This window comes from Schistocerca cancellata, chromosome 4, assembly GCF_023864275.1.
Source record: "Schistocerca cancellata isolate TAMUIC-IGC-003103 chromosome 4, iqSchCanc2.1, whole genome shotgun sequence".
Classification (NCBI taxonomy): Eukaryota; Metazoa; Arthropoda; class Insecta; order Orthoptera; family Acrididae; genus Schistocerca; species Schistocerca cancellata.
The window spans coordinates 764,935,352-764,962,808 of NC_064629.1; the positions used below are offsets into that span (position 1 = coordinate 764,935,352).

Here is a 27,457-nt window from a genome sequence, read left to right on the forward strand (position 1 = left end):
AACAAAGTAAATACAAATTCCGTATTGTTCATCTTCGAATGTAGCAGCATTTCAATATACTACGAAGATCCGACTGGCAAGACTGGGATGTTTGTCAATACGGCCAAATCTGCGTTCTGAATTTTTTCCTACCTGTGAGAAGAGATGGTTGCTAATAGGAACTTGTATGAATTGTGAATCACATGCAGTATTCTCTTCACCATAAGAATAATACGGAAATAAACATTTTGCCATGTATTGTTTTGTGTTTCCTGCTATCTCATTTAAATCCTGTCTGCCTAATTAACTACAAAACTAGAGTGAGACAACAGCAAACGCGGAAGAATATACATATCATGTCATGTTTATATTCATATTATTCTTATGCGTAGTAGTGATACAGTCAGAAATGAAGCACGGCAATTGACTAGATTTTTAAATCTAAGATAAATCTAATTCCTGTGCAGAATGTAATGTACACTGCTGGCCACCGTAAATGCAACACCCTGAAGGAAGCATCCGAATCAAGTGAAATTTACACCATGGGTTTGCAGCAATGAGATATGCAACTGATTAGAATTTCAGCGTAGACACACATCACGCGCGCCTGTGGCGTCACCTCATAGCGCCATTTAAGGCTTGGCAATTTCGACGAGTGTATGTTCGGAACGTGTGTTTACCTTGTGGTTGTTTCACAAGACGATCAGTTATGCCTCGTAGACAACAGCGAACATCTTTTGATCAAGTATCCGAGTTCGACAGAGGAAGGATAGTGGCTTACTGAGATTGTGGATTATCATACAGAGAAATCGCTAGTCGTGTTGGACGAAACCAAACAACTGTAATGCGGATATGTGACCGTTGGATGCAGGAGGGTACAACGGACCGACGTGGTCGATTGCATTCACGTCGGTGCAGCACTGCACGTGCTGATAGGCAAATTGTGAACATGGCAGTGACGGATCGCTCAGTGACATCCCGAACCATAGCACAGCACATTGCGTCTGTAACGCATCATCCAGTGTCTGCGCGTACCATTTGACGCCGTTTACAGCAGAGTGGTCTGTCCGCAAGACGTCCATTGCTTCGTCTACCATTGACGCAGAACCACAGACATCTCCGTCGCCAATGGTGTGATGACAGACGGATGTGGACGGCAGAATGGAATGAAGTTGTCTTTACTGACGAGGCACGCTTCTGTCTGCAGCACCACGATCGTCGGATTCGAGTGTGGAGACACCGTGGAGAGAGGATGCTGGACAGCTGCATTATGCACCGCCACACTGGTCTTGCACCGGGTATTATGGTATGGGGCAGTATTGGATATTAGTCTCGCATGCCTCTAGTATGCATTGCCGGTACTTTAAATAGCCGGCCCTACATATACGAGGTGCTGGAGCCAGTTGTCCTTCCTTACCTTCAGGTCTCGGCCACAGCCATATTTCAACAGGATAATGCGCGACCACACGTGGCACGCATTGTCCAAAGGTTCTTCGTCAATAACCAGATTGAATTGCTTCCCTGGCCGGCTTGCTCTCCGGATCTTTTGCCAATAGAAAACATGTGGTCCGTGGTTGCTCAACGAGTGACCCAGATTACATCCCCAGCTGCCACACCAGATGATCTTTGGCAACGTGTGGAAGCTGCTTGGGCTGCTGTACCCCAGGAACACATCCAACGTCTCTTTGACTCAATGCCGAGATGTGTGGCAGCAGTGATCTCCAACAATGGCGGCTACTCTGGCTACTGATTCTAGCAGGAACCACATGTCACAGACGTCTGTAAACATAATCATTTGATACTTGGTGAACATGTTATCTACAAAATAAATTTTGTTGTGCTACCTCTTGTCTTTCTTGGTGTTGCATTTACGGTGGCCAGCAGTGTACTAGAGAGGCGCCTGCAAAGATTTTCAAATTGAGAAAAATTTTCGCTAAACTTTAATTCAGAACATCTTCTATCATGCGCAGTCTATTATTTGGTTCTTGTTGATCGTTATCAAAGAAAGCAGCAGTGTAAGTAACAACAAATAGCAGTCTCTTGCCATTGTTTCGCTAATGAGACGATTCCTCTCTCTCTCTCTCTCTCTCTCTCTCTCTCTCTCTCTCTCTTTTTTTTTTTTAAATTGTAAGCGGCGGTAGCGTGCACAAAAGCAAGCTATGCGGCGAGCGGCGACAGGCCGTAAACACGCACTATCAGAATGCGACAAACAGTGCATGACACAGTACAGTAATGCATTTTCAGCTTAGAGTGACATAAACACCTATAACAAAGAAAACGGTGCTTATCAGATCAAAGAAAAATAAGCAATGTCTGCATAGCTGCACCTACTTGCAAAGTACTGAAATGAGCAGTTAATATCTCGTGCAGGGTCAGGGTGTTTACGTGGACAAGGAAAAAAAATTCCCGGATTTTTCCCCGATTTCCTGGTTAATAATACACCTTCTCCCGGGTGACAGTATATTTTCCCTTATCAATCCTTTGAATGTTTATGGTTTTATACACAGGTGTAGAATTTCCCAGCACTTTAGAAAACGAAACTCAGGGAAAAAAGACACATTTTGGAAATATCTTTGATGTGCAGCAACATGTACGCTGCGTATTTTCGTATTACGGCAGCACACATTGGAATTCCACCAAACACCACTTGTTACTTTCCAAATAATTGAAATCGAGATTTCGATGTGCTTTTGTAAGCCGCTCGTAGCTCATGTCATGTGATCTTGCCAGCCGATGACAGCGGATATTCAGAGAATAGGACACGTGATGTAGTCAGCCAACAGCAACATCACTGTTAAGAAGCATGAACACACAAACAGGGAAAGTTAATAGTTTAAATTAATATATGTAGTGTTGCTACAAGAAAAGAAAAGCTTCCACATAAAATATTGGTCTCAAGCTGCAAGAGAAGCTAAGCTTTCACATATACTGTTGATCTTTTTTGCACGTGTTACACTTTAAAATATCACACCAAATGTGCCAGTAAAATTTTTAATAATGACATAAATGTCTGATCTTCAGGGTTCGAAATTCTTCTAAATGGCTTGTCATCAAAGAGTTGAGTTTTAAATGAGAGTCAAACACTATGTGATTTAATAAATTCATGGTACATTCTTGCACATAGCTCAACTTACGTAACAGGATATTTACTTTGAAAGTGACACTTTTCAAACCACCATTCACAATATTTTCCCGCGACCAGTTAGAAATATGTTTGTTTCAGCAGTTGCCAGAGAGCACAGATAAGAGGCGACAACGTGCTTGGGTAGCTATCATGAGTTAGGAAGCCCGTATGTACGTACATGTAAAACCTTGAAAGATCATACATTATGTCGTAAAAGAAACAAGACATCAGAGGATACTGCAAGAGCATCGGAATTTTGTGAACCATATTAAAATGTGCACATTTAAAGTGCATTCTTAAAGGGCACATTCGTATGTCCAGATTCGCAATGAAATAGACCTCGACCTGATATTAAGCTTTTCAGTGTGGTTTTTGGGATGTAAATTTTCTTGGAGCACCAGTACTGTATTATATCTTGTTTGGGTCTTTATTACGGCATAATGCCATACGTGCTAGAAAATGAAAACGTGCACTTGAAATGCAGTGAACAGTTGAAACTAGCCAGTACTGTGGAATTAAACATTTCGTTTCAAATACATTGACTGCTCTGCGGAATAGGTTAACAAAAGCCTAATTTCTTTAGCAAACAGACAAAAATAACTTCAGTTTTCCGCAAGGCAATTAATGCTTGACTGTCAGAAAGGTGGAAATAAAATCTGAAACTAATGACATAATTCAGCCTTCCATAATTATGTGAATGTGTTTTAATTTACTTGATAGCTCCCGGCCACAGCACAGATATCCATTTCGTTTTCATTTGACGTTAGAGTAAACGAAGGGAAAACAGCAAAATCACTAAATGTAAACACGGGTCACGTGGAGACTATGTACTATAGCTCAGACTGCTCTGTGCATCAGCCCTGGATCTACGACATGTGCCAGGTCAATATTAAAAATAATTGAATTTCCAAAATATGTTCATCTTATAATGCACATCTTTTTGAAATTTCTGAAACATAAAAAATATGTATTCGAGGAAATGTAAGACATATTAAGTATGCCGAAGTGCAGTGCCACACCTCTTCATAAAGCATTTTTCTACCGCACGTCCAAACTATATTCCGGAGAGTGGAAATTGGAATGTCCTGTGGTGCCTCTCCTGCTCCCAGTCGGCTGGTTTGACAGCCCGCCCCCTCTTTAACAAAATCTCACAATTAATAGCGGATGGGATTATTTGTAATTGAGAGAACAAGAACTCTTCAGAAAATCTGAACTCTTTATTGCCTAATAGGTAATAATTTTCTGTTTTGTGCGACATAAAATTAAATATAGGATATATAAAACCAATACTGACAAGAGATAAGCAAGAAATTACACATTTCTTCAAACCTTAGCTCCTAGCATTTTTTTCTCTCTAATCTTGCTACAGCTTTACATGGCGTGCTTTCCTTTCTGTGAAAGAATCTATTACCTCATCAAAGTTTGTTAAACATTTCGCCACATGAACATCGAAACGTCATTATCTAATACTGAAAAAGCTGTTAATACAAATAATACCCAAGACTGGTGTGGTTTCTCGATCTGATTATGTCTATTTTGTCACTGTCTGCCAGATAAAACAAAATAGGCCTTTCTAATATGGCAGCAATTTTGTAACACACCAAATAAACGAGATTGTTTTGGCACAAATGGCCATTTTTATAACACGGCAGAATATAATCCAATTAAGTACCAATATCAAATGCCTATTAGGCCTACTACAAGCAAAAAGTGTTATGTTAAGAAATAGTTTCACATTTCATTCGTACCCACCAGCTTCTCCAGCATGAGATCGAAAAGTAGTATTACGAAATTTTTATATAAATGTGGAATAGTCTTATTCTTCCATAATTTGTGTGATATCCCCATTTCTTCTCCTTCCTCGTTCTAACAAACAATCTTGTCATCACCAATTCTGTAGCTATTGCTGCCACTGTCAAAATTTGTTCGCCGATTAACTTCACTAACCCTGCCAGAATCACAGGTTTCATTATCCCACGATTATTTTCTGGTTAGGCATTATTACATGTTCGAACAACACATTTTCCGTGTTACTTCCAGAATAGAACTTACATGGCTGCTAGCCTGGGACTATACTACTGGTCCTTACTAGTGTAGCAATCTGGCCAGAAATTTTCTGTCAAAACTTTGTTTTCTTGGATACACCATGAAGATAATACGTAATCTTTCTCACCTGTTATTCCTGTCTGTTGTTTATTTCCACTCTGGTAGTCTGAATCTATGGATTTTGCTAGTAATTATAACAACGCTGATTATTCGCAAACTCAATCAATCACATAATCAGACAGCAATTGGCATTCATCCATTCGCCTTTACTCCCTTAGCTCGTATAACCTCGTCCTCTTTTGTCTGCGGGAAGTTTATTTCTAGATCCGACGAGGATTCTTTTGACAGAGACAACGTGTACACTAATGCATGCAGTCAAAAGCCAACTTATGATTCATTCAGAAATTAACTTAAAATGTGTTCAAAAATGTTCATAAGCCAACAGGGAAGCGTTTCAAAATGATATGAATAATCAATAGGCATATGTGCACTGGATGCTAGGTGCTTTGTGAAACAAGTTGTTTTCCTCAAGAATATGACTTTGGCGCTCCCTTTTCCCGGTAGCACCTAGCTGCTTGCTGTGACTGCTTGCACAGCTAACAGCCACATTCCTGTTGCCAGAAGCAGGAGAATCTACTACTCAAACGTGACTCAACTGTGCATGCACATGAGCCTGCACGTAACTGCTAAAACAAATCGAATGTAAACAGTTGCGACTTCACACTCATTGGAGGCAATTTGTTCTTATGAAGCACTGCATAGTCTTCCTAAAGCCTTTGACACATTTTCAATTGGCAGACGCTTGCATGAGCACTGTGTGTTGTTGTTGTGTATGACACATTTCCTTTGCAATTTAAGTTATTTTCATTTTTTATCTCATTTATGTTTTATTGTTGAAGTATTATTCTGCAGTAGTGAGGTACAGTAATATCCTTTGTTAGAGTATCAGTTCTTACCAGTCAAAAATACAAAAATTTAACTGATAACTAAAACAATGGAAAATTCTTGGAATTCTAAAAATATCACAGGTTTTACCCAGTTTTCTCCCGGATGAAAAAATTCCCAGGTTTTTCCCGGATCTCCCGGGTCATATACACCATGAGGGTGATGGCTCCTCTCGTGTTTGTGTCTTCTCACCTGATCTTTGGACTGATTGTTTGGAGAAATTTATTATACACAGTCTCATCCATCAATAAATAATTCCAGAAATTACTAGTTTTGAGTGAGGGTTCTGGAACCAGTTTAAAATAACTGCAACGTCTTCTAGCAGAAAGCTCTCTTTTCTGTTTTTCTGTCATTTCCTTTCTGGTTTTATTTTCTTTGTACAAATGCAAACCACACTGGGACCTACATACATGAGTTCTGCCTCTTTCATAGCCAAAGGCATTTACTGGACATTTCACCAACTTCACAGTCATATACCATAGTGAAACTGGCACTGCGGTGCAATTCTGTGGAGGCCATTTGTGATGATTCCCTTAATTTGGACTGAGGCTCAACAAACTTGGTCCAGATGGACTCCAGCCAAACTGACCACCTGTGTGAGGTGCCCGTAAGATTTCACCAAATGTATTTTTTTCCTAATCGAAAAAACAAATTTTGTTATCAACAGCTCAGTTAATCCCGGGTTTTTCCCGGTTTTCTCCTGGATGAAAAAATTCCCAGGTTTTTCCCGGATCTCCCGGGTCATATACACCATGAGGGTGATGGCTCCTCTCGTGTTTGTGTCTTTGGTGGTGAAATATTACTAAACAAAGTATTTTTCTTACTCATCACTGACACTTCATTACAAATCTGCTGCTGTGTAAACTAAACTCAAATAAATATTCTATTTTTTTCTTATTACATCTAAAAACTTATTTATTTACTTATGATTATGTTACGGCAACTGAAAAGTAAAGATAAAATCTGTGGCACAAGTTCATGACCGGGCTGTTGGCCTCACCGCAGGTACACTGCAGCCTTTCTTCACCATGTTTCTAGGATGGGGAAGGTGGTAGGTTCATCACACCAACTGTCTTTTACCTCTGAGAAAGATCCCCTGTACTCACTTCATAGCAGGCTGAGTGGAGTGGATTCTGTCCTGGTGAAACAGGAATGAGGAAAAATCCATACCCCTACATAAGATGAACATGGGACCATCCGAGGAAAATAGAGAAAGAGAGAATTGGTAGTGGTGGGTAGTGGAGAAAGAAACTAGAGACAAATTGAGTGATAGATTGATGGAAGTGATGGGGGAGGGGGGGGGGGGGGGGAGGGGAGGAGGTTATGGGACTAAATGGTGACATCATCAGTCCTGTGATTCCAAAGTTGTTTGTGGAAGAAACAGGGTCTGCTAAAAAGGGACAGATCCAGTCACAGGGGTCAAACTATAAAACAGCAAAATTAGAACACACACAGTATAAGGCAAAAAAGGGTAGATCAAATCTAAAAACTGGAGTAACAGAGGGATAAAAAGAGCAGTCTTTGCAGGGGGGAGTGGTCATGTGTCCCAGACCAAGAAAACATGAGGAGAGGCCCCAACCACAACCACCCTACTGCTGCTCCAGAAGTAAAGCAAAACCTTATATCTGAAAATAAAAACCAATTTCATGTAGGGAACTGAGGACCAATTTAACCATCTGTGAACCATCTGCTAATATTAAAGACAAAGGAACTGGAAGGCTATACTTAGCATGAGGGGCCAAAAGAAGGGGACATTCCACCAATACACGGGGTACCGTCAGAGTGGCTCCACATTCACACTGTGGTGGTGGCTTGTTACAGAAGATGAAACAATGGGTGAGCCTGGTATGACCAATGTGTAGATAGTGTATGACAGTGGACACCTTCTCAGAGGAGGGGAAGGAAGAGTACCAAACTGCAGTAGTCTCTCTGATTGTAAGGAGTTTATTACAGAGAGCAGTAGCGAACCAGATGTCACTCCACTTTTCGGCAAAGAGAGATTTGATGTGGATCCATATGTCTGCACTTAGAATCATGAAAGGGAATGGGAGCGACTTATCTGACTCTCTAGCCAAACGGTCAGCCAGTTCATTGTCTGGGATTCCCACATGACTTGGGACCCAGAGAAAGATAATTGAGCAGGTGGCACAGACAAGGGCAGAGAGATGATCATGGATAGCAGAAACCAAAGGGTGAGTAACAAAATGGAGGACCCCTTTAATGGCTAGCAGCTCTGCTGTGGACACACTACATGATCCTGGCAATAAATGATGTTCCTTGCCAGTAGGAGACATAAAAGCATATCCCATTTAATCTATAGTTTTAGGACCATCAGTGTAGAAGATGGTAGCACCCTGGAACTCTTCAAGGATGGAATGTATAAGATGCTGGAAGACCACAGGTGTGACAGAGACATTAGGACCCTGGAATAGGTCAATCCGAAACCATGGTCTAGGCGCCACACAAGGAGGGGTAGGGATGGGGGTGGGGGGGTGAAGGAGGAAATCCATGGGGCACATTCCAGTGAGCGTAGAGGTTGAGACCCCAACAGGGGGAAGTGAGACGCATTCCAGCTGGCAATCCCATCTGGGGGTGGGTATCAGGAGGGAGACATCCCTCATTTTCAAAGAGGACAGGGTACACAGAATGGTCAGGGAATCATAAAATGGTGATTACATAAGTAATCAGGAATTGGCTCTGTCATATTTGGAGAGTGGAAATCCCTGCTTCTATGAGCAAACTGTCTAAGTGACTTGTGCGAAAGGCACCAATAGCCAGATGTACACCACAGTGATGAACAGGGTCAAGTAGTTTCAGAGTGGAAGGAGCCACCGAGCCATAAACCTGACTACCATAATCTTGTCTGGACAAAACCACAGCACAGTACAGATGGAGAACAGTAGCACAGTCCACATGCTGAGATGTATGGGCCAGGAGGCGGAGAGCATTAAGCTTCCGCATGCATGTAGTCTTCAAGTGGTGAATATGGGGCAGCCATGTCAGCTTTTTATCAAAAATAAGGCCCAAGAAATGGGACTATGCTACAACATCTAGGTACTGGTTGCCTAAATACAGTTCTGTACTGTGGGTTGACAGCAAAAATGCACAATCCCCATTTTGGATTAAGAAAATTAGAAGCCATGGGAGAGGGCCCATGCAGTAGCCCATCAGATGGCACCTTGGAGCTGGCATTCAGCAGATGCTACCAAGCAGGAGCTACACTAGATGCAAAGACCATCTACATACAATGCCAGGGTAACCAGAGGTCCAATGGAGGTTACAAGGCCATTGATGGCAGTGAGGAAGAGTGTGACATTCAACACAGAACCCTGTGGGATAACAATCTCCTGAATCTGAGGGGTGCTGAGTGAATTGCCAGTTCGAAACTGGAAGAGCCAATGGGATAAAATCTCACAGAAAAAATTGGAAGGTGGCTGTGAAAGTCCCAGTCGTGGAGGGTAACTAAAATGTGATCTTATGCAAGTCAAAGAAGACTGCAATAAGATGCCGGCAGTTAGTAAAAGCCACATGACCTTTACCTTCTATGGGATGGTATCTCCCTCCAAAGCCAGAATTAAGACAACAGTATCAGTGCAGTTGTCTTTATGACCATCCTGCACACATTGAATAAAGTGAATGCTGCGTCACTCCAGATTAGCCCAAAGCTGCTCATCAGTTTGCAGGATGAGGTCCCAACGAAAAATCACTCGCTGGACCATATTCAGTGACTGGTGAGGGGTAATAGACACCAGGACATTGCCAAGACAATCACAAGCATGAAGAGCTGCAGAATGGGTGGCAGAAGAAGCTTTGATCAACAGGAAGCTCGACCACATCTTAATGAGAGACTCCACTTCATCAAACCTGTTCTTGATGTTCTCCACAAATAACAATGGCTTTGTGGCAGTGAATGTGTTCCCATCTGTCCTAGTAAAAACCAGGTAGTGGAGAAAGTTTTTCATCCCAAGACGTTGAGCCTGGCCTTTCTCCCATGGGGTAGCCAGGGATGGGAAGGCTGCAGGGTCATACAAAGCCCAATTCAATAAACATTTAACACTCTGAGAGACAGCCATTAGAGAAAGGCCAGATTTTTGCAGCTTGATATGCTTCATGCATGAAATATCTGTCCTGATACCACCCCCTCCCATCAGGGGCTCTCCCCATGGGTACCTCCCAGCCACAGCAAGGGCCGCCTGGCACAGTAGCCACTGCCAGGAGCTCCAATGCTCCAGGAAGACAAGCAACCACTCCTTGGCATACATTGGGAGGAAACAGCTCAGGTATCAGTAGTGGGATCTCTGTGTTGTCAGGAGGTTCAGCCAGATGGGTACATAACAGCCTCACCACACAGACTGGCTACAAATGGATCACACTAAAGACAGAAAGGGAACACATAGGAGGAACAAAATTGCAAAGAATACAGGGAACCAGGCGGGCAGCCAGGGTGACATAAATCATAATACCAAGAGAGCGGAAGGAGGAGGCAGTGTGGAAGAAGCAAGGATATGGAGGAAGGAACGCAGTGAAGGAAATGTAGCCAGGGAAGGACAAATGTGCTGCAATATCTCAGGGCCTCATGTGCGCCATGCACGAACTCACGAAAGAACTGTGAGCCCTGTGGTGTGTGTGTGTGTGTGTGGGGGGGGGGGGGGGGGGGGGGGGGGACTGGAGAGAAGACAAATATTTAATTACATAGTCCCCTAAATACAATTTTCACAGGACACAAAGGGCATTATAAATACAAAAAATTACAACTACGCATAAACACATTCTAGCAACATTATATTACCTGGAGTCCCCAATGTAAGAAACTTGAGGCGCTCAAGTTCATCGACATTACCTGCGGGTGGTTCTGGAAAGAAAAATAACAACATGTGTTTAATCAAGTTCAGAAAGTGTAGAAATAGTTTTAAAATATTTTAATCTACATTTTGAATTATTCTGACTTTTAATTATTTAACTCCACGTTAAATATCTTTCTATGAAGACTGAAACAAATGGACTACAAATATAAACAACTTACCATACACACTTATTAACAGCTGCAAATGTTTTGTACATGCAACAATAGTTTCATCGCTTAAAATTAATCTCATTTAACAAATGTATCAACATCACCCAAATTTCGTATTACAACTACCTTACTGAAGAAGAGATACTGTTCCTGAGCATGTATTTACCACATCACACATAATGACTGATCAAATGTATCCAGACACCTATTAGTGGACATTCATAAATGGTGTATGCACCCTTCACCTTTGTGATGAATAACTCTGCTGGGGACATTTTTAATAATGTGTCTGAATGTCTGTGGAGGAATGGTAACCCATTCTTCCTCATGAGTCAAAACCAGAGAAGGTAATGATGTTGGTTGGATGTTGGGTTCCAGTGCACGTCAACGTTGTAACTCACCCCCGAGGTATCTTTTGAATGTTTAAATGGCAAATTTGCATGTTTTATAATGAAGATAAAAACCATAAAATTACCTTTGATGAGCATATGGACTCAAGTGTTCAAGGAGACTGCTCTGACGTCTCTCTCATGGCATAACGGTCAGAACAGTGGAGTGGTAAACAAAGTACTGAGTTGAAAGCTATGTGTACGCATTTTTTATTGTTTATATGAATTTTCTATAATGAAAGAGACAGTAAAAGGTTGGATAATGTTTACCCAAATTAAGAACATGAGTATGAGGGTAACAAACAGCTGGCCTTACTACATATTAACTTCACTTTAATTTGAATATTTTTCTTCAAACAATTGAAGTCATGAAAGATATGATGCCTTATGTTAGAGAAAAGATTCAACCACAAAAGCATAATTATTCTCAAAATGTAGAACCAAATTTGAAATCATTACTACTTCAGCATAAGAAATGTTACAAATTCATACAGCTACACCTAATAGTTATTAACCCCCAAGTGTTTGGAATTAGTGATTACATTTTCCCAATAAAATTTTATACTTCAATCAATGGCGAACAAGTAAGGATGTTACAAGTACTTGTGTGCCTATAAACAGCCATCATTTGGTGGAAAAAAGGTCTCCAACATCGGGTTTGTAATAGTAGTCAGGTTTTTGTCACATAAGGTTGATATCTTGGACACAAATTCTGGGGCACTATGTATCATGTGGATGCCACTGTGATTATTTACAAACAAATTAATACACTAACTGCCCCTAAAAGAAAAAAAAGAAGGGGAAAGCAAGTAAGAAGATGGAGAGATGACTGCCAATCAAGTGATGAACCACCTTGGCAGCAACAGCACAGGACACAGAGCAGTGGATGGACCTTTGAAAAATGATGGGACACTAACTGCTGGTAACAAACATGGAGTCCTGGGCTAAACTTTAATCATTAACCTTCAGTTAACTATATTATGCTTATTGTGCTGACTGTGCATGGATGACGGTAACTGAAATGTTGCCAAGGTGGTTCTGATTCATATCAGACATAGTATATTAAACTGTTTAAGGCAGTTTTCTTCAGTCACATGGCCTGTCCTCCAGTGTGAGCCAGCAAGATTCAGAAGGCACCTGCAGTATTGAGATAAAGTGACTTGCCATCTGTGTGCTTCACCTATCTGACATATTTATGAGTTTTTATGTATCCTGGATCCACACAACAATGATTAAGTGGCAGTGACATTTATTGTGAACATTAAACAAGTTTCTCTCAAAGATGTCTATTGAAATGGAAGTTGCCGAGGCATTGGGAGCTGTGAATTAAATAACCATTCGTGCAATGGTTGGAACCTCAGAATGTCAAGTATGTATGCCTAGACTTGAGCTCTTGACCCAACAAAGGCATTGGGAGCTGTGAATTAAATAACCATTCGTGCAATGGTTGGAACCTCAGAATGTCAAGTATGTATGCCTAGACTTGAGCTCTTGACCCAACAAAGGCATGGTATTCAGGACACATCAACTACAGCCAGACACACATTACATATACGTCTGGTGTAGCTATTTTCAGCACACAATTCTTTTTCCTTTTGTTTAGGAATTCAATTTTGGACACACACATGTTACAACAGTTCATATTCTCATAATTGACATTCGAAAATTATGCCAAAAAACCATTCACCATGTTTTACTGCCATTTTTACTACTCACTGAGTATGCAAAAAGACAACACAAACACAGCACAAAAACCACAGTGCCTTGGAATACGTTCAAACAAGCGATCTCCGTCTTACCACCTCAGTCCCATCTGCAACAGGAGGTATACCACACATACTTTTCCTCTTTATTTAGACATCCATTTCTTAAAGATACTGGCCTCTGGCACATGCCTACTATGGACACTAATTACTTGCATTTAAATTTACAGTGCATCTATAAATTATTTGTTAAAAATTAAAGCAAGTTTCTTAAGTACTAGTTTACAAATGTTTATTCAGGGACAAAAACACACATGCATGGAAGAGCATGAACTCGAGACCAGATCATCAGTTTCATTGGTGGGATTTGAATCCATGTTCTCTGTAAACGTGCCTTAATGTCTTGGTCCATTTGGCCTTCACAAGCCAGAGAGACACTGGACAAGACATTAGAGCCATGAAAACATTTCATTTTCTTTATTTGTTCTTTTGCTCCCTTTTCTGTCACTGAGAGCCAGTGAAAGATCACTTGGCAACAGAAGAGTATCAAACTTGAGATAATAAAATATGAGTTAATTTTCATTTTAAGCTTTCCTTTAAGTTATCTTTTAATTGAAATAAATTTCTTTTAAATGTGTTTTGTAAATATTGCATCTCTCTTTCATTTGCTCTCTGCCTACATACTTAAACTAAGGGACATTTTTTAAAGCTATTTTTTTATTCTTTCAAATTAATCTCTCTCTTGCCATCTATTGCTACCCCCTGCATCCTCCCAATAATATGTAAAAGATTTCCTCTACTATTTATTCATCTGTAACTTCCCCTCCCACCTCTTTCTCTCACTTCAATAAGCTACAGGCTGAGATTGATAGGCTAGGCTAGCTGGAAGCCTCCATTTGTATACAGCCATTAATGATGGGAATCCACTTTGGTCAGTTCTCCTCCACTTGATGTGACAGTTTCCCATGATTTTATGAGGGCTTTTTTTTTCTTTCAATGGTGAGAGAGTTACTTGAGGTTTTATCAGAATGCAGCATGTTGTAGAATAGTACTTTCACGGGTGCTGGAAGCTAGACTAGCATAAAAGCCCGTGGGTGAAGCAAGCTGCCAAACAAACTGTAGTTGCAGTGGTGACTAATGAAAATGAATTGATCTTAAAAATTTCAGGGATCAATGGGAACTCGTGGGATTGAAAAGTTGGTTGCTGTTCCTTGTCAGGGATAGAAGGAAGTCTCAGCAACCAAACGAATGCAGATTTATTTTGGCAGTATATCAGTTTATCAAAATTGACATATGTGATGTATAGGGATTGCTCACACTAATTTTAGGGATGGAAAGACTACAAGATTAAGTTCTGTTTTAGTGTATGGGAAGTAGTTCCATCACCAGTATCCAATATCTGAAGGCAAGTGGTGTGATTTAGTGCAGAAGCAATTGACTTGATGGTAGCTTCTGGTGACAAGTGGTTTTGTTCTTCGAAGTATACTGTAAGGAGGCAGAAGATGATGGTGTACTTATGCAAAGGCAGCCCTGCAGAACAAATAACTAACTATGGGAGTTAATGGCCATTGCAAGGTTTGTTAAACTGGGAATAAACCACATTATTTTGTTTGCCTTGCTTCTTTATTTTGCTGAAATTTCTGATGATACTGCAGGATGCTAGTTTGGGGTTAAGCAATATATATTTCTGTTTCATTTTATGATTTTTCAATTACTTTTTTACATTTGTCTTTGCTGATGTCACCTGGGAGATTGGTAGTTTTCATGTTTACTTGTCATTCTGGTTTTGAACTAGTTGTCTACCCAATTTTTTTTTGCAGTTAAAAAAGAGCTGGTGAGTTTGGCGAGTTTCTTCTGAAAACAAATAAATGTGCTCAAGGCATTTTTACTTCCATACAGTAGTCTATAGATTTTATGACTGTTTTGGGACATGCTGAATGCTTCAAGGGTTAAGGTCAAACTAAGAGCATTATCTTATTTTGCAAACTGCCATATAACCTAGCAGTTGTTCCAGCATGATTTGCATGTAAGGTGAGACATTGGGTTATCTGATTTATGGCTCTGGGTCCAGGAATGATGTTCCATGGAGAAAACGGAACTACTCTCATCTTTTATATCACAAATGATCTACATTAGCTATCACTGTGGCAATGGCAGAATATGAAATATTACTGGTAATGTGATCACTACCTGAAGGAATGGCTGTATTTGCTATGGGTTCAAAGATCACTAGAGGACTATTATTTTGCATCCACATTTTTCATCTTCTTTAAATTGCAGACCAAAAATTGTCTTAAGAAAACCTCTGCATCATATGTCTTCTCATAACCTTTATAAAGTATGTTTTGGATCTGAAGGTGAAGAACTAATGAAAATCCCTGAATTACATACTCATTAAAAGCAGCATTTCCTACTTCAGTCTACAGCATTCAAAATTATTGGTGAATACATAATTTGATTAAATTTTTGATCATTTGTCCAATCACAAAACATCTGACAGGAAGTGAAGCAAGTTTTAATGCACATATGTGCAGTTGCATGAGTAGGATTAATAATAATAATAATAATAATAATAATAATAATAGTGTTCATTGATGTTAATACTCGCATATACATATCCTGTAACCTAACTTGTACCACATCATTTCGATAAAAGAATCATTCACATGATCTATGGAACATGTAACTAACTAACTTTCCCTTAATAAACTCTTCATCTGAGCAGTAGCATCTCTGAAGTCAAGTATCTCACAGCTTTTGTACCTACCGTATTTACTCGAATCTAAGCCGCACTTTTTTTCCGGTTTTTGTAATCCAAAAAACCGCCTGCAGCTTAGAATTGAGTGCAAAGCAAGCGGAAGTTCTGAAAAATGTTGATAGGTGCCGCCACAACTAACTTCTGCCGTCGAATATATGTAGCGCTACACAGGCATCCTTTGTAGGCACAAAGATAAATACTGGCGCCAAAACCTCTGCGTCAGTAAATAAAATTAAAAAAAAAAAAAAAAAAAAAAAAAAATTGGAAGACGAGCATTTTTCTCCGCCCGAGTTTCGACCACTGCATTTTCATACATTATCCAACGAAGTAAATACAAATTCCGTATTGTTCATCTTCGAATTTCAATGTACTATGAAAATCCGACTGGTAATACTGGGATTTTTGTCAATATGGCCAACTCTACGTTCTGAATTTTTTCCTACCTGTGAGAAGAGATGGTTGCTAATAGGAACCTGATGAATGTGAATCACATGCAGTATTCTCTTCACCACAAGAATAATACGAATATAAACATTCTGCCATGTATTCTTTCGTGTTTGCTTCTATCTCATTTAAATCCTGTCTGCCAAATAAACTACGAAACTAGAGTGAGACAACAGCAAACGCGAAAGAATATACGTATCGTGTCATGTTTATATTCGTATTACTCTTATGCCTAATAGTGATACAGTCAGAAATGAAGCACGGCAACTGACTAGATTTTTAAATCTAAGATGACTAATTTCTGTGCAGAATTTGATGTACTAAAGAAGCGGCCGCAAAGATTTTCAAACGGAGAAAAATTTTCGCCAAACTTTCGTTCAGAACATGTTATATCATACGCAGTCTATTATTTGGTTCTTGTTGATCATTATCAAAGAAAGCAGCAGTGTAAGTAACAACAAATAGCAGTCTCTTGCCATTGTTTCGCTAATGTGACGATTCCTCTCTTTTTTTAATTGTAGGCGGCGGTAGCGCGCACAAAAGCAAGCCATGCCGCGAGCAGCGACAGGCCGTAAACACACACTATCAGAATGCGACAAACAATGCATGACACAGTATAGTAATGCATTTTCAGCTTACAGTGACTGACATAAACACCTATAACATTTTGAAAGCTTTTATTCTCTTTTTGTCTAAACTATTTATCGTCCATGTTTCACTTCCATACATGGCTACACTCCATACAAATACTTTCAGAAAAGACTTCCTGACACTTAAATCTATATTCGATGTTAACAAATTTCTCTTCTTCAGAAATGCATTCCTTGATATAGTCGGTCTAGATTTTATATGCTCTCTACTTCAACCATCATCAGTTAGTTTGCTCCATATAGCAAAACTCGTCTACTACCCAATAGCAAAACTCGTCTACTACTGTAAGTGTCTCATTTCCTAATCTAATTCCCTCAGCATCACCTGATTTAATTAGACTACATTCCATTATCATTGTTTTGCTTTTGTTGATGTTCATCCTATCTCCTCCTTTCAAGACAGTGTCCATTCCATTCAACTGTTCTTCCAGGTCCTTTGCTATCTCTGACAGAATTATAGTGTCATCAGCAATCCTCAAGGTTTTTATTTCTTCTCCATGGATTTTAATTTCTACTCCAATTTTTTTGTTTCCTTTACTGCTTGCTCAATTTACAGATTGAACAACATTGGGGATAGGCTACAACCCTGTCTTACTCCCTTCTCAACCATTGCTTCCCTTGCATGCCCCTAAACTCTTATAACTGCCATTTGCTTTCTGTAAAAGTTGTAAATAGCCTTTTGCTACCTGTATTTTAACCCTGCCACTTTCAGAATTTTAAAGACAGTATTCCAGTCAACAGCGTCAAAAACTTTCTCTAAGTCTACAAATGCTAGAAACATAGGTTTGCCTTTCCTTAATCTATCTTCTAAGATAAGTCATAGGGTCAGTATTGCCTCATGTGTTCCAACATTTCTATGGAATCTGAACACTTATGTGTTTATAAAATAAGTTTTAACTTTTTTTAAAATATAGACAGTAGATTGCATTCTCTGGAATCATAAAAGTTTTCTAAATGCTTAATATAAAGTCAAAAAATGGAAAATTCAGGATCGGACAGTAACAATATTATGAAAAGGATAGTTGCTACTCACCACATAGCAGAGATGTTGTGTTGCAGATAGGCACAACAAAAAGACTGTACTCACACACATATAACCACAGTCTCTGGCTGCAAGGCCACATGCAGGCCTTGGTAGACAGAGAGAGAGAGAGTGAGAGAGAGAGAGAGAGAGAGAGTGTGTAAGAGGGGGGGGGGGAGGGGGAGGTGATGCAGGTGTGTTTGGCCAAAAGCTTTATTCGAAAGTCTTTTTCTTGTTTTCGTAACATTGTGCTAACTATGAAGTAGTAGATAAAGAATTCTAATGAAACAGTGTAAGAAGAGAAACAGTAGCTTTTTTTCAAGGTAGCTCCTTTTCTGCTACTATATGTATTACCTGATTATTAATGCACTGAAAAAGTAATATGAAAGTTATTCCCATAATTAGCATTGTGATTAGGTTGGCAATAATTGCAACTGGTTGTTAAAATTTTTTACAGAAGCAGCCCACAATGGCTGTCTCTGCCTGTTCAGGTGTAACTTCATTTGTTTAACATAACCGGGGGCTCTCATTCTTTGTGAGATTTATTGAATACTAACAGAGAGAGCAAATGAATGAATAAATGAGTGAAAAGAGTAAAGTGACAGAGTTCTGAGTTCAAATGCATTGTATTAGCTGCATGGTTATTTATAATGACCTCTTCAACACTCAACACTCCTGGTCACTAAGAACCATTTCACATATTAGAGGTGTGTTCACAAAGTATCAGGAATTTTGTAATTTTGCAGGCTGTATTAGTCCAATTCATGTGATTTTTCATAGTTGTGTTGGGACACATTTCTGAAATGTATCCGTACACTGGAAGCTGTACTGAATGTTTAATATATTGTCAGTTATAAAGAAAGTTACATGTGTTTGCTTAAGAGTGGTGATTACCAATTTGTTTTAAAAATGAATCAGAGAATTTAAATTGAATTTTCTTATAAAAATGGAATAAAATGTAACAAAGTTTTCAAAAAATGTTAATTATTTCTTTTGGTGAGTCTGCTATGACTAAAACAAAGATTTAGGCTAGGCAGTAGTTCAATGTACTCTGACAAACACTTGCCAGTCAATGCGCAGCCAGAGAATTTGGATCACAGTCAGAGTAAAGACACTTTGTCAAAATTTTAACAGTAAACTGTTGAAGTATTTGTAACAATTTACTGTCCTCCAGGAAAGTTCACATGCTCAAATTATTCTCAGGACCGAGAGCTGGCTGAAACACAAAGCAGAAAGCTTCGAGATACATAACAAGTTGTGGCATGTATATCAGAAAGATAGATCAGAGGCTATAAGACAGGGAGTATTCACTGCAGTTGACAAAAACATCATCTCTATTGACATCAAAGTTGAGAGTGAAATTATCTGGTGGCATATAACAGGTCCAGGTGAAGCCAAGTTAATTGTCGGATGCTTTTACTAGTCACCCAATTCTGTTGTGACAGTTCTAGAGTCATTCAAAGAATTTCTATGTTCAGCAGCAAGTAAATACCCACATTATGCACTACTAGTTGGAAACAACTTTAACGTACTGAATACAGACTAGGGTGTCTATGGATCAATTGCAGGGGGTACAGACAGGGTACTTTTGAACACTTTTTTTGAAAAGTGTCTTGAGCAGCTAGTTCAGCAGCCCACACATAGTGGTGGTGGTGGTGGTGGTGGTTAGTGTTTAACGTCCCGTCAAGAACGAGGTCATTAGAGACAGAGCGTAAGCTCGGGTTAGGGAAGGATTGGGAAGGAAATCGGCAGTGCCCTTTCAAAGGAACCATCCCAGCATTTGCCTGAAACGATTTAGGGAAATCACGGAAAACCTAAATCAGGATGGCTGGAGACGGGATTGAACCGTCGTCCTCCCGAATGCGAGTCCAGTGTACTAACCACTGCGCCACCTCACTCGGTCCACACATAGTGGAAATATGTTATACCTCATAGCTACAAATAGGCTGGACTTTACTGACAACATCACATTACAAATGGGGACTAGCAATCGTGATATCATTATAGCAACTGTGATTAAAAAAGGTAATAAATCAATTAAGAAGGCGAGGAGAAGGTTTCTGCTAGAAATAGCAGATAAGCAGTTATTAGCATCTCATTTAGACGGTAACTGACATCACTTAGTTCCAGTAAGATGGACATAGAAGAATCATGGGTGAAGATTAAGCTGATTATAAATCATTGTTTGGAGAATTATGTGCCTAGTAATTAGATTAAGGATGGAAAAGACCCATCATGGCTTAATAACGAGATTCGAAAAATGCTGAGGATGAAGATGCTGTTGCACACTCAGTTCAAAACAGAACACGCACATGACGACAAGCAAAGGTAAATAGAGATTTTGTAAAAAGGGTCCATGTGCGAAGCATGCAACTATTACCACTGTCACATCTTAGCAAAAGATCTGGCAGAGGGGCTGAGAAAATTCTGGTTCTATGTAAAATTGCTAAGTGGATCAAATGCTTCCATTCAGTTAGTTGCTGCCCAGCCTAGTGTGGCGGTTCAAAATAGCAAAACAAAAGCCAAAGTTTTCAATTTCACATTCAAGAAATCATTCACACAGGAGAATTGTACAAACCTACTGTCATTTGACCATTAGACAGACTCCCGTAAGGACAACATAGCAATACGCATCTCTGGCATAGATAAACAACTGAAGGAGTTGAAAATAAATAAATCACCAGGTCTGGATGGAATCCCAAACCAGTTTTCCAAAGAGTATTCTACAGCACTGGTCCCTTACCTTGCTTGCATTTATCACGAATCTCTCACACAGTGCGAAGTCTCAAGTGGCTGGAAAAAAGCACAAGTGACTTCTGTGTATGAGAAGGGCAAAAGAACGGACCTGCAGAATTACAGTCTAATATACCTTACATCAGTTTGCTGTAGCATCAGTGAACATATTCTCATGCCAAATATAATAAATATTCTTGAGGCCAAGAAGCTTATGTCCGTGAATCAGAATGGTTTTAGAAAGCACTGATCCTGGGATCAGATCGAGTTCCAGAAGTGTTTAGGAAACTGGAAGAAGCAATGGCATAATGGGGACTACTGTGAAGAAGATAACATTAATCTAGATGAATAAACAACATTATTTTCAAGAAATGGAAATTCCTGAAAACTTTTGAACACACCTCATATTATTTACTGTCAGTCACCCATCACTTTTCTCCGATGTCTAGCTTCAAATCAAACACATAGCGCTTTGAGCACCTTTCCTCACAATACACCTGAAACACTTTATAGTGCATCTGCAGCTGATCTACATTTGCAAAATTTGTTCAGATTTTGCATTGCATCATTAAATTCACAAATGTGCAATACCCACTAATTATGCAAAATCAACTCAATTCACCACAACAACAAATGACAGCAGCTGCCCTTAAATTATCTGTGTCATCACATCAAAAGGACTGTGTTAAGTTAGGTAGACATCATCATTACTTTGATAACTCATGGAAATGTGTTAAGCATTTGGGTTTCCTAACATGATAATCTACTGCATAATAGTAGTAAAAATAGTTTTTGTGAAACTGATCATATAGAATATCATCTTGATAGCAACTTCAGCTGTAGTAAAACAACTGATAAATTAAATCTTTTTATTTCCATAACCAGTTTTCAGACATGTGCTTAAAATCAACAGACAACTAATTTTAATCTTAACACACACACACACACACACACACACACACACACACACACACACAGTATATTTACATGAAATGTATTTACATATTTGTATGGACAACTATCAGCTATATAATGGAATGATGACAATGAAAATTTATGCCTGACAGGGGCAAGAACCTGGATTTCCCACTTATCGTCAGTGGGCACCTTACCATTAAGCTATCCAACCATGACTCCTGGTCAGACCCATACTTCCATATTTCATCAACCATGTGTCTACAATCTGCTCTCATAGATTCATTATGCGAATTCCCATACAGGGGAGATTTTTAATTGAAATGTCACTTGTTCAGTGTCAGCAAATAAGTACAATATTGCAGTGCCTATGTTGTTCAGAAGTACGAGGCACGTATGTCCAAAGGAACATTGCATCACACTTCTGAAAACACAGGCACTGCACTATTGCAAAGTATATTTGTCCAGCAATAAGTCAATAAGTACTTGCCAGTCTTTACTACAACACCTTCCCCATGTGGACTTGGTGGAGGCCAACCTCCATAGTCTGTCCTCACTGGAGCTGCTGAAACATATTAAAACACTTAGTCAATCAAATACTTGATGCAAATTATGAGACACCATCAAAGCAATATGAAACTATACACACTTACAGCTTGCAGTTTCAGTGGTCTGCTTATTGAGGATGGATAGAGAACATGCCCCTTCATCTTCAACCAAATGACTAGCTGTAAAATAAAGGTAATTCTGTAGAGCATACAAAAACAAAAATTGAATTATAATGATCAGTGCATACAAACATGTGTCACAAAATCTATCACTGATAAAAAAGTAACAATTTGCTATAATGTTGCTAATTCACTATAATGAACATAATGAACATACAATTGTAACCCACAGCCGAAAGGAAAACCATGTATAATACTACAAAACATACCATGTAGAGTGAAAACAAGATCTTACAGTCAGCATTTAATATACATCTTTTATGCCTCCCGCCAACCATGTGTTCATACAAATTAGTTTCTTCATTCAGTAACTAATTTAATCTCCTAGCCAGTCATTTAGCTTCAGTTTCCTTTGTTTATGACCTCTTCTCACATTTACAGGAAAAGAAGAAACCCTTAAGGGCTGGGCAAGGGGTGGATCAGGTGGGGGTGGGGGTCGGGGGGGAGGTTACATAAAAATAATCAAACAAAATTAGTGTTAACTACTCCATAGATCTTTGGGCACTAGGTAGAGTAGTGACGGTCTTGGTGAAATTTAACCCCTAGGAATGAGAGTGTCAGTAGAAAGGTGTGATGTGTCAAGTGTTCCTCTGGAAACTTAGAACAGTTTTAACCAAACTTTGTACACATGACTAAATACCCAGAAAATTAAAAAAATAAATAAAATACTGAGGATATAAGACACCTCTAACACCCCCATGGGTACAGATATAGGAGAGAAGGTGAGAGATTGTGGTGAAATAGAAAATAAAAAAATTCTACCTACATTAGAGTCTATTCCATAGTACTTTTGGTAGGTGGGCCATTAGTGACAATTCTGATGGCATTTAGGTCTAAGTTTACTTGGGTAGAAAGAATAAAAGCTTCCATAATATCCTGGAAAGTTTTAGAAACTAATACTCAGTAGAACCTTCTACAAGGTATTAAACAGCAAATAATTCAATTTTTCATTCCTTTATCTTCTGAGAAAAACATTCATCATCTTATATTTATATAGAAGCACTGGTGTTTACAAACAGAGGCTGCAGAGTGTGATAGGTTAAATACGTAATCGTGCCATTCTGACTTATCCACTAGTTGCCTTCTAAACACAATAAGTTTCTTTTTTGTTCCTTGAGTACACTTTTTATTTCAAAATGACTGATTTCAGGCAATATTGCTCATCTTCAGATCTGCTAGACAATAAAAATAAATTACAATTGTGTCCTACTCTGTGTTTACAATATCACAACCGGACTTCACTAATTTGATTACTCCTGATATGGTAGATGATGACTATAAAGGGAATGTATGTGTGTGTTATACAGTTTTGTATCATATTATATAGAAAAAGATTTCAGCTTTATAATGTTGTAAACACTAGATTAGAACCCAATTGTAATTTTTTTTAATTGTTTAGAAGATCTGAAGATGGGTGACATTGCCCAAAACTGGTTGCTTTGATATAAAAACAGTGATTGACAGACGGAAAATGCTTGTTTTATATAAATAATGATTGCAGATAACTCACTGTGACAAGTATGTCTAGTTTGCATCAACAGCATATCATGCTATCAAATTATGATTGATGATGGAGCATCAGAGGCTTGAGTACAAGCTAACACTGTGGGAAGGATGGGTTAGGAAATCATCAATGTCATTTCCAAATTAACCGTCCCATTATTTGTCTTAAACAATTTAGAGAAACTGCAGAATATATAAATCTGGATTGTGAGATGAGGTATTGAACTCTGGTGTTCCTGAATGTGATTCTGAATGCTAAGCAAGATGGTACATCAGGCCACAGGATTTTCAATTCATGCTTCCTCAGCGGCCACATCTGCTTATTTACTCCCTTGAATTCCGGTGAAACCTGTAAACTAGCAGATTTAACTTCACAGCATCAAAACCTACAAACTGTTTCAGCATCCTCAAAATAACACGTAACTAAACAACAAATACTGTAAATTTATCTGGTAAATGGATCTTTAATGCACACACTGTGAAAACCAAAAGGCAGCCAAGAGTGTCCCCACGGTTCACCTCATGTGAAAATTGCCACATAATTACACTGTGCATTTAAAAAATCATAGAATAGTGAGTTAAAAAAATGTCCATGAGTACTGCTCAATTTGTATTTCAGTTATTCTAAAATAACTCTAGGCTTCTGCAGCAGCTAGCTCCAGTTCTGGGTTAAGGCCAACATTTGTTCCCACACCAAATACCACTACATCCTGAATGGCTCTTAGCTTGCCACCAATTTATGAAAATCCAATGTGCAGTAGGCAACATGATGCTCTAGAATGCTAATGATTCTGTAACAGATAAGAGGCTTTAGGTCTCACACACATAGAAGAGCACACATTAGGTACTGATCTCAAGCATCAACACAACCTCTTATGTTGCACAGAGTCTATTAACTCCAGATATGTTAGTTTTGGTCATATGTAAACCAACTACATAGCTAGAATCACATAAAAGCTTTGTAAAAGTGGAAAAGACAAATCTGCCACACAAGACCTGTGCCTAAAGCTCTTCAACATATGTAGTGCCTATTATTATCTTACTTTCAGATCCCTTGGTTGTTGTAAGCAGAATTGTTCAAGAACATTTTGTATGACAATGTTGGCCAGCGGAAGTGTCACATTGCAGCAACAAGTACAGGGATGATATTGTTTCTTTGTGCAGTCCACTATAATAGCAACTGCTTGAAACTATACTACCAGGACAACACCAATAGAAACCCATAAGGTGGAGACTATAGCATAAGATAACATTAAGCTTAAAATCTGTTTCCTATCCCACCTCACATACCTTGAACTAAGTAATTTGCCATAGAAATACAAGAGCCTGTTTAGCAGTGAGGTTTCTCCTTTATTTCATTCTTCCACTCTGTTGGTGAGCTTATGTAAACTGAAATTTTGTGAGAGAGGCATTCTGGTTCACTCAGGAAAATCTCAAAATTAATACTTTCATCAGATGGTCATCAACTGCTGTATCAGAAATAATCAAATTAGTGAGGTCTGGTTGTTGTGAACCAGTTTCTCTGGCCTGTGATATGATTTTTTTCTTCTTTTCCCCTTTTGAGGATGAATTTTACAACATACCAATCTGAGATACATCGACTCTTTTTTTCTGCATCTCCTTGTACGGAATACAAATTGGTATTGAGCATTGGGCACATAGATACAATCCGCATTTGCTGGTGATACGGCAGAGGTGAGTGACTTTACAGAAAGTGCATCTCTGATGGAGAATTTGCAGATACACATGCTTTTTTCAGCTTTCACCACTGAGATCTTCACAGATGATTTCCTTACATTCATTACCTATTTGGTAACAAATGCACATTACTATGTGACTGGTGGTGGCTCAAATAAGCCCCACAGATTCTACAGTTTCAAAATAAAGTATTCACTTAGTGACTAAAGAAATATTTGACATTTAGCTGCAGTGGGATATTCACATATTATTAAGTTAAAGCCAATGGCTATGGTTTTTTTTTTTTTTTTCTCTGTCGTAATGTGATACCTAATCTCAGGAACTACTGTAGCGATTTTGATTCAGCTTTCCCTAAAAGATGTACTGATTCATGAGGAAGGTTTGGGAATATAATTTATTACTGCTGCGTCAGACAAGTTGTCCAGCTGTTGGTACTTTGTGCTACCCACAGGAAGCTGGGGTGGGTCACTAACTTTACATTCAGCATTTGAGAATGGTATAAGACTGAAACCAGTTACTGGAAAATAATAAATGTTGACAGTGCAACTATAGTGGAATCATGGGTTTTACTTTTTCAACATATAATCACTTTCATATTTCTCCTGCATCTACTTCAGCCCATTCAGCCATCAGGTCTTGAGTGTCTAAACAAATGGGATCTCTGGAATTTAGTCACTGAACATTTATTGAGCATTTTGTCTTATGATTAGATTAGATTACATTCCGTACAAAGGTTTTGATACTTTTCCAAATGGCCCTTCTTCTTTAAATGCCAAGAAAAGGTTCTGTAATACTGTATATTTTGTCATAGTTTATTAGTGCTGCTATTCTTTTATGACTGTCCTCCAAGGATCACTTAGTAGGTTGTGGGCTATAACACAAAGTTGTTCTGAAACCCCACAGTTTATGGCAAGTACTATTAGTGCAATATTATTAGATGCATAGCACACACAAGCAGTTGTCTTAATATGTCTGAAGACAGTTTAATTAGTTACATGTTCCATAGATTATATACCCAATAAGAAACACGATTTGTAACATGCCAGTTGAATAAACGATTGCACAGACAATTATAAAATATATTTATATGGTTACACACTGGCCATTTACAGGTTTGCAATCAGCTCAGCTACTTAATTCTATTCAAGAATTCATCTATAGTAAAACAGTTAATACAGAATAAAAACTTTAATTTACACAATTTACAATGACATTGGAAACAAATATTAAAATATAATGACTTTGACTGTTTATAACAAACCTCATTAATGAACATTGCGCTTAAAAGAATATGTTTTGGGTAAATGTTTTCCCTTTTTGAACTTGATTGCACAAAAACCATTCCAACATCACATCCACTGGTGTTTTTCAATACATGGCTAAAATCTATATTTACGAAAAAGTAGTGACATTAACAGAATCCCACTAATAAATCCCAGGTTGGGTGAACTGGAACTCAACCGTTGCTGACACAGCTGCCCAAGATGCCTGGTATCATATCACAAAATTTGACACGTGGAAAAATTTACAAAATGACGTTTACAAAATGACCAACTATGAAAATGAACAGATTACTTCAAAGAGTAGTTCTATCATCTCTAAATTATTCTGTAGCATGAATTACCCCATACTCTCCAGAGAAATGTGACTTAAATAGATGGTGCACAGGTTCAGATACGTGAAGGGTGGGGAAGAAAATCAGCCATGTCCTTTTCAAAGGAAACATCCTGGCATTTTGATTCAAGTGATGTAGGGAAACCACAGAAATCCTATATCTGGATGGCCAGGTAGTGTACGAATCACCAGC

At 38.8% G+C, this 27,457-nt stretch overlaps 1 protein-coding gene across 5 annotated transcripts in view; it reads right to left on the reverse strand.

Annotated features, from left to right (window-relative positions):
• The window catches only part of LOC126184545 (uncharacterized), a 414,668-nt gene that overhangs the window by 85,512 nt on the left and 301,699 nt on the right, over window positions 1–27,457 (reverse strand). For 4 of the 5 annotated variants that reach the window (XM_049926963.1, XM_049926962.1, XM_049926964.1 and 1 more), the window contains 3 exons: window positions 22,375–22,449; window positions 22,212–22,286; window positions 10,884–10,946 (listed from right to left, as the gene is read on the reverse strand). In XM_049926963.1, coding sequence (XP_049782920.1) covers window positions 10,884–10,946; window positions 22,212–22,286; window positions 22,375–22,449 — 213 coding nt within the window. The remainder of the gene's footprint in view (window positions 1–10,883; window positions 10,947–22,211; window positions 22,287–22,374; window positions 22,450–27,457) is intronic. The other variant, XM_049926961.1, reaches the window with a different exon arrangement.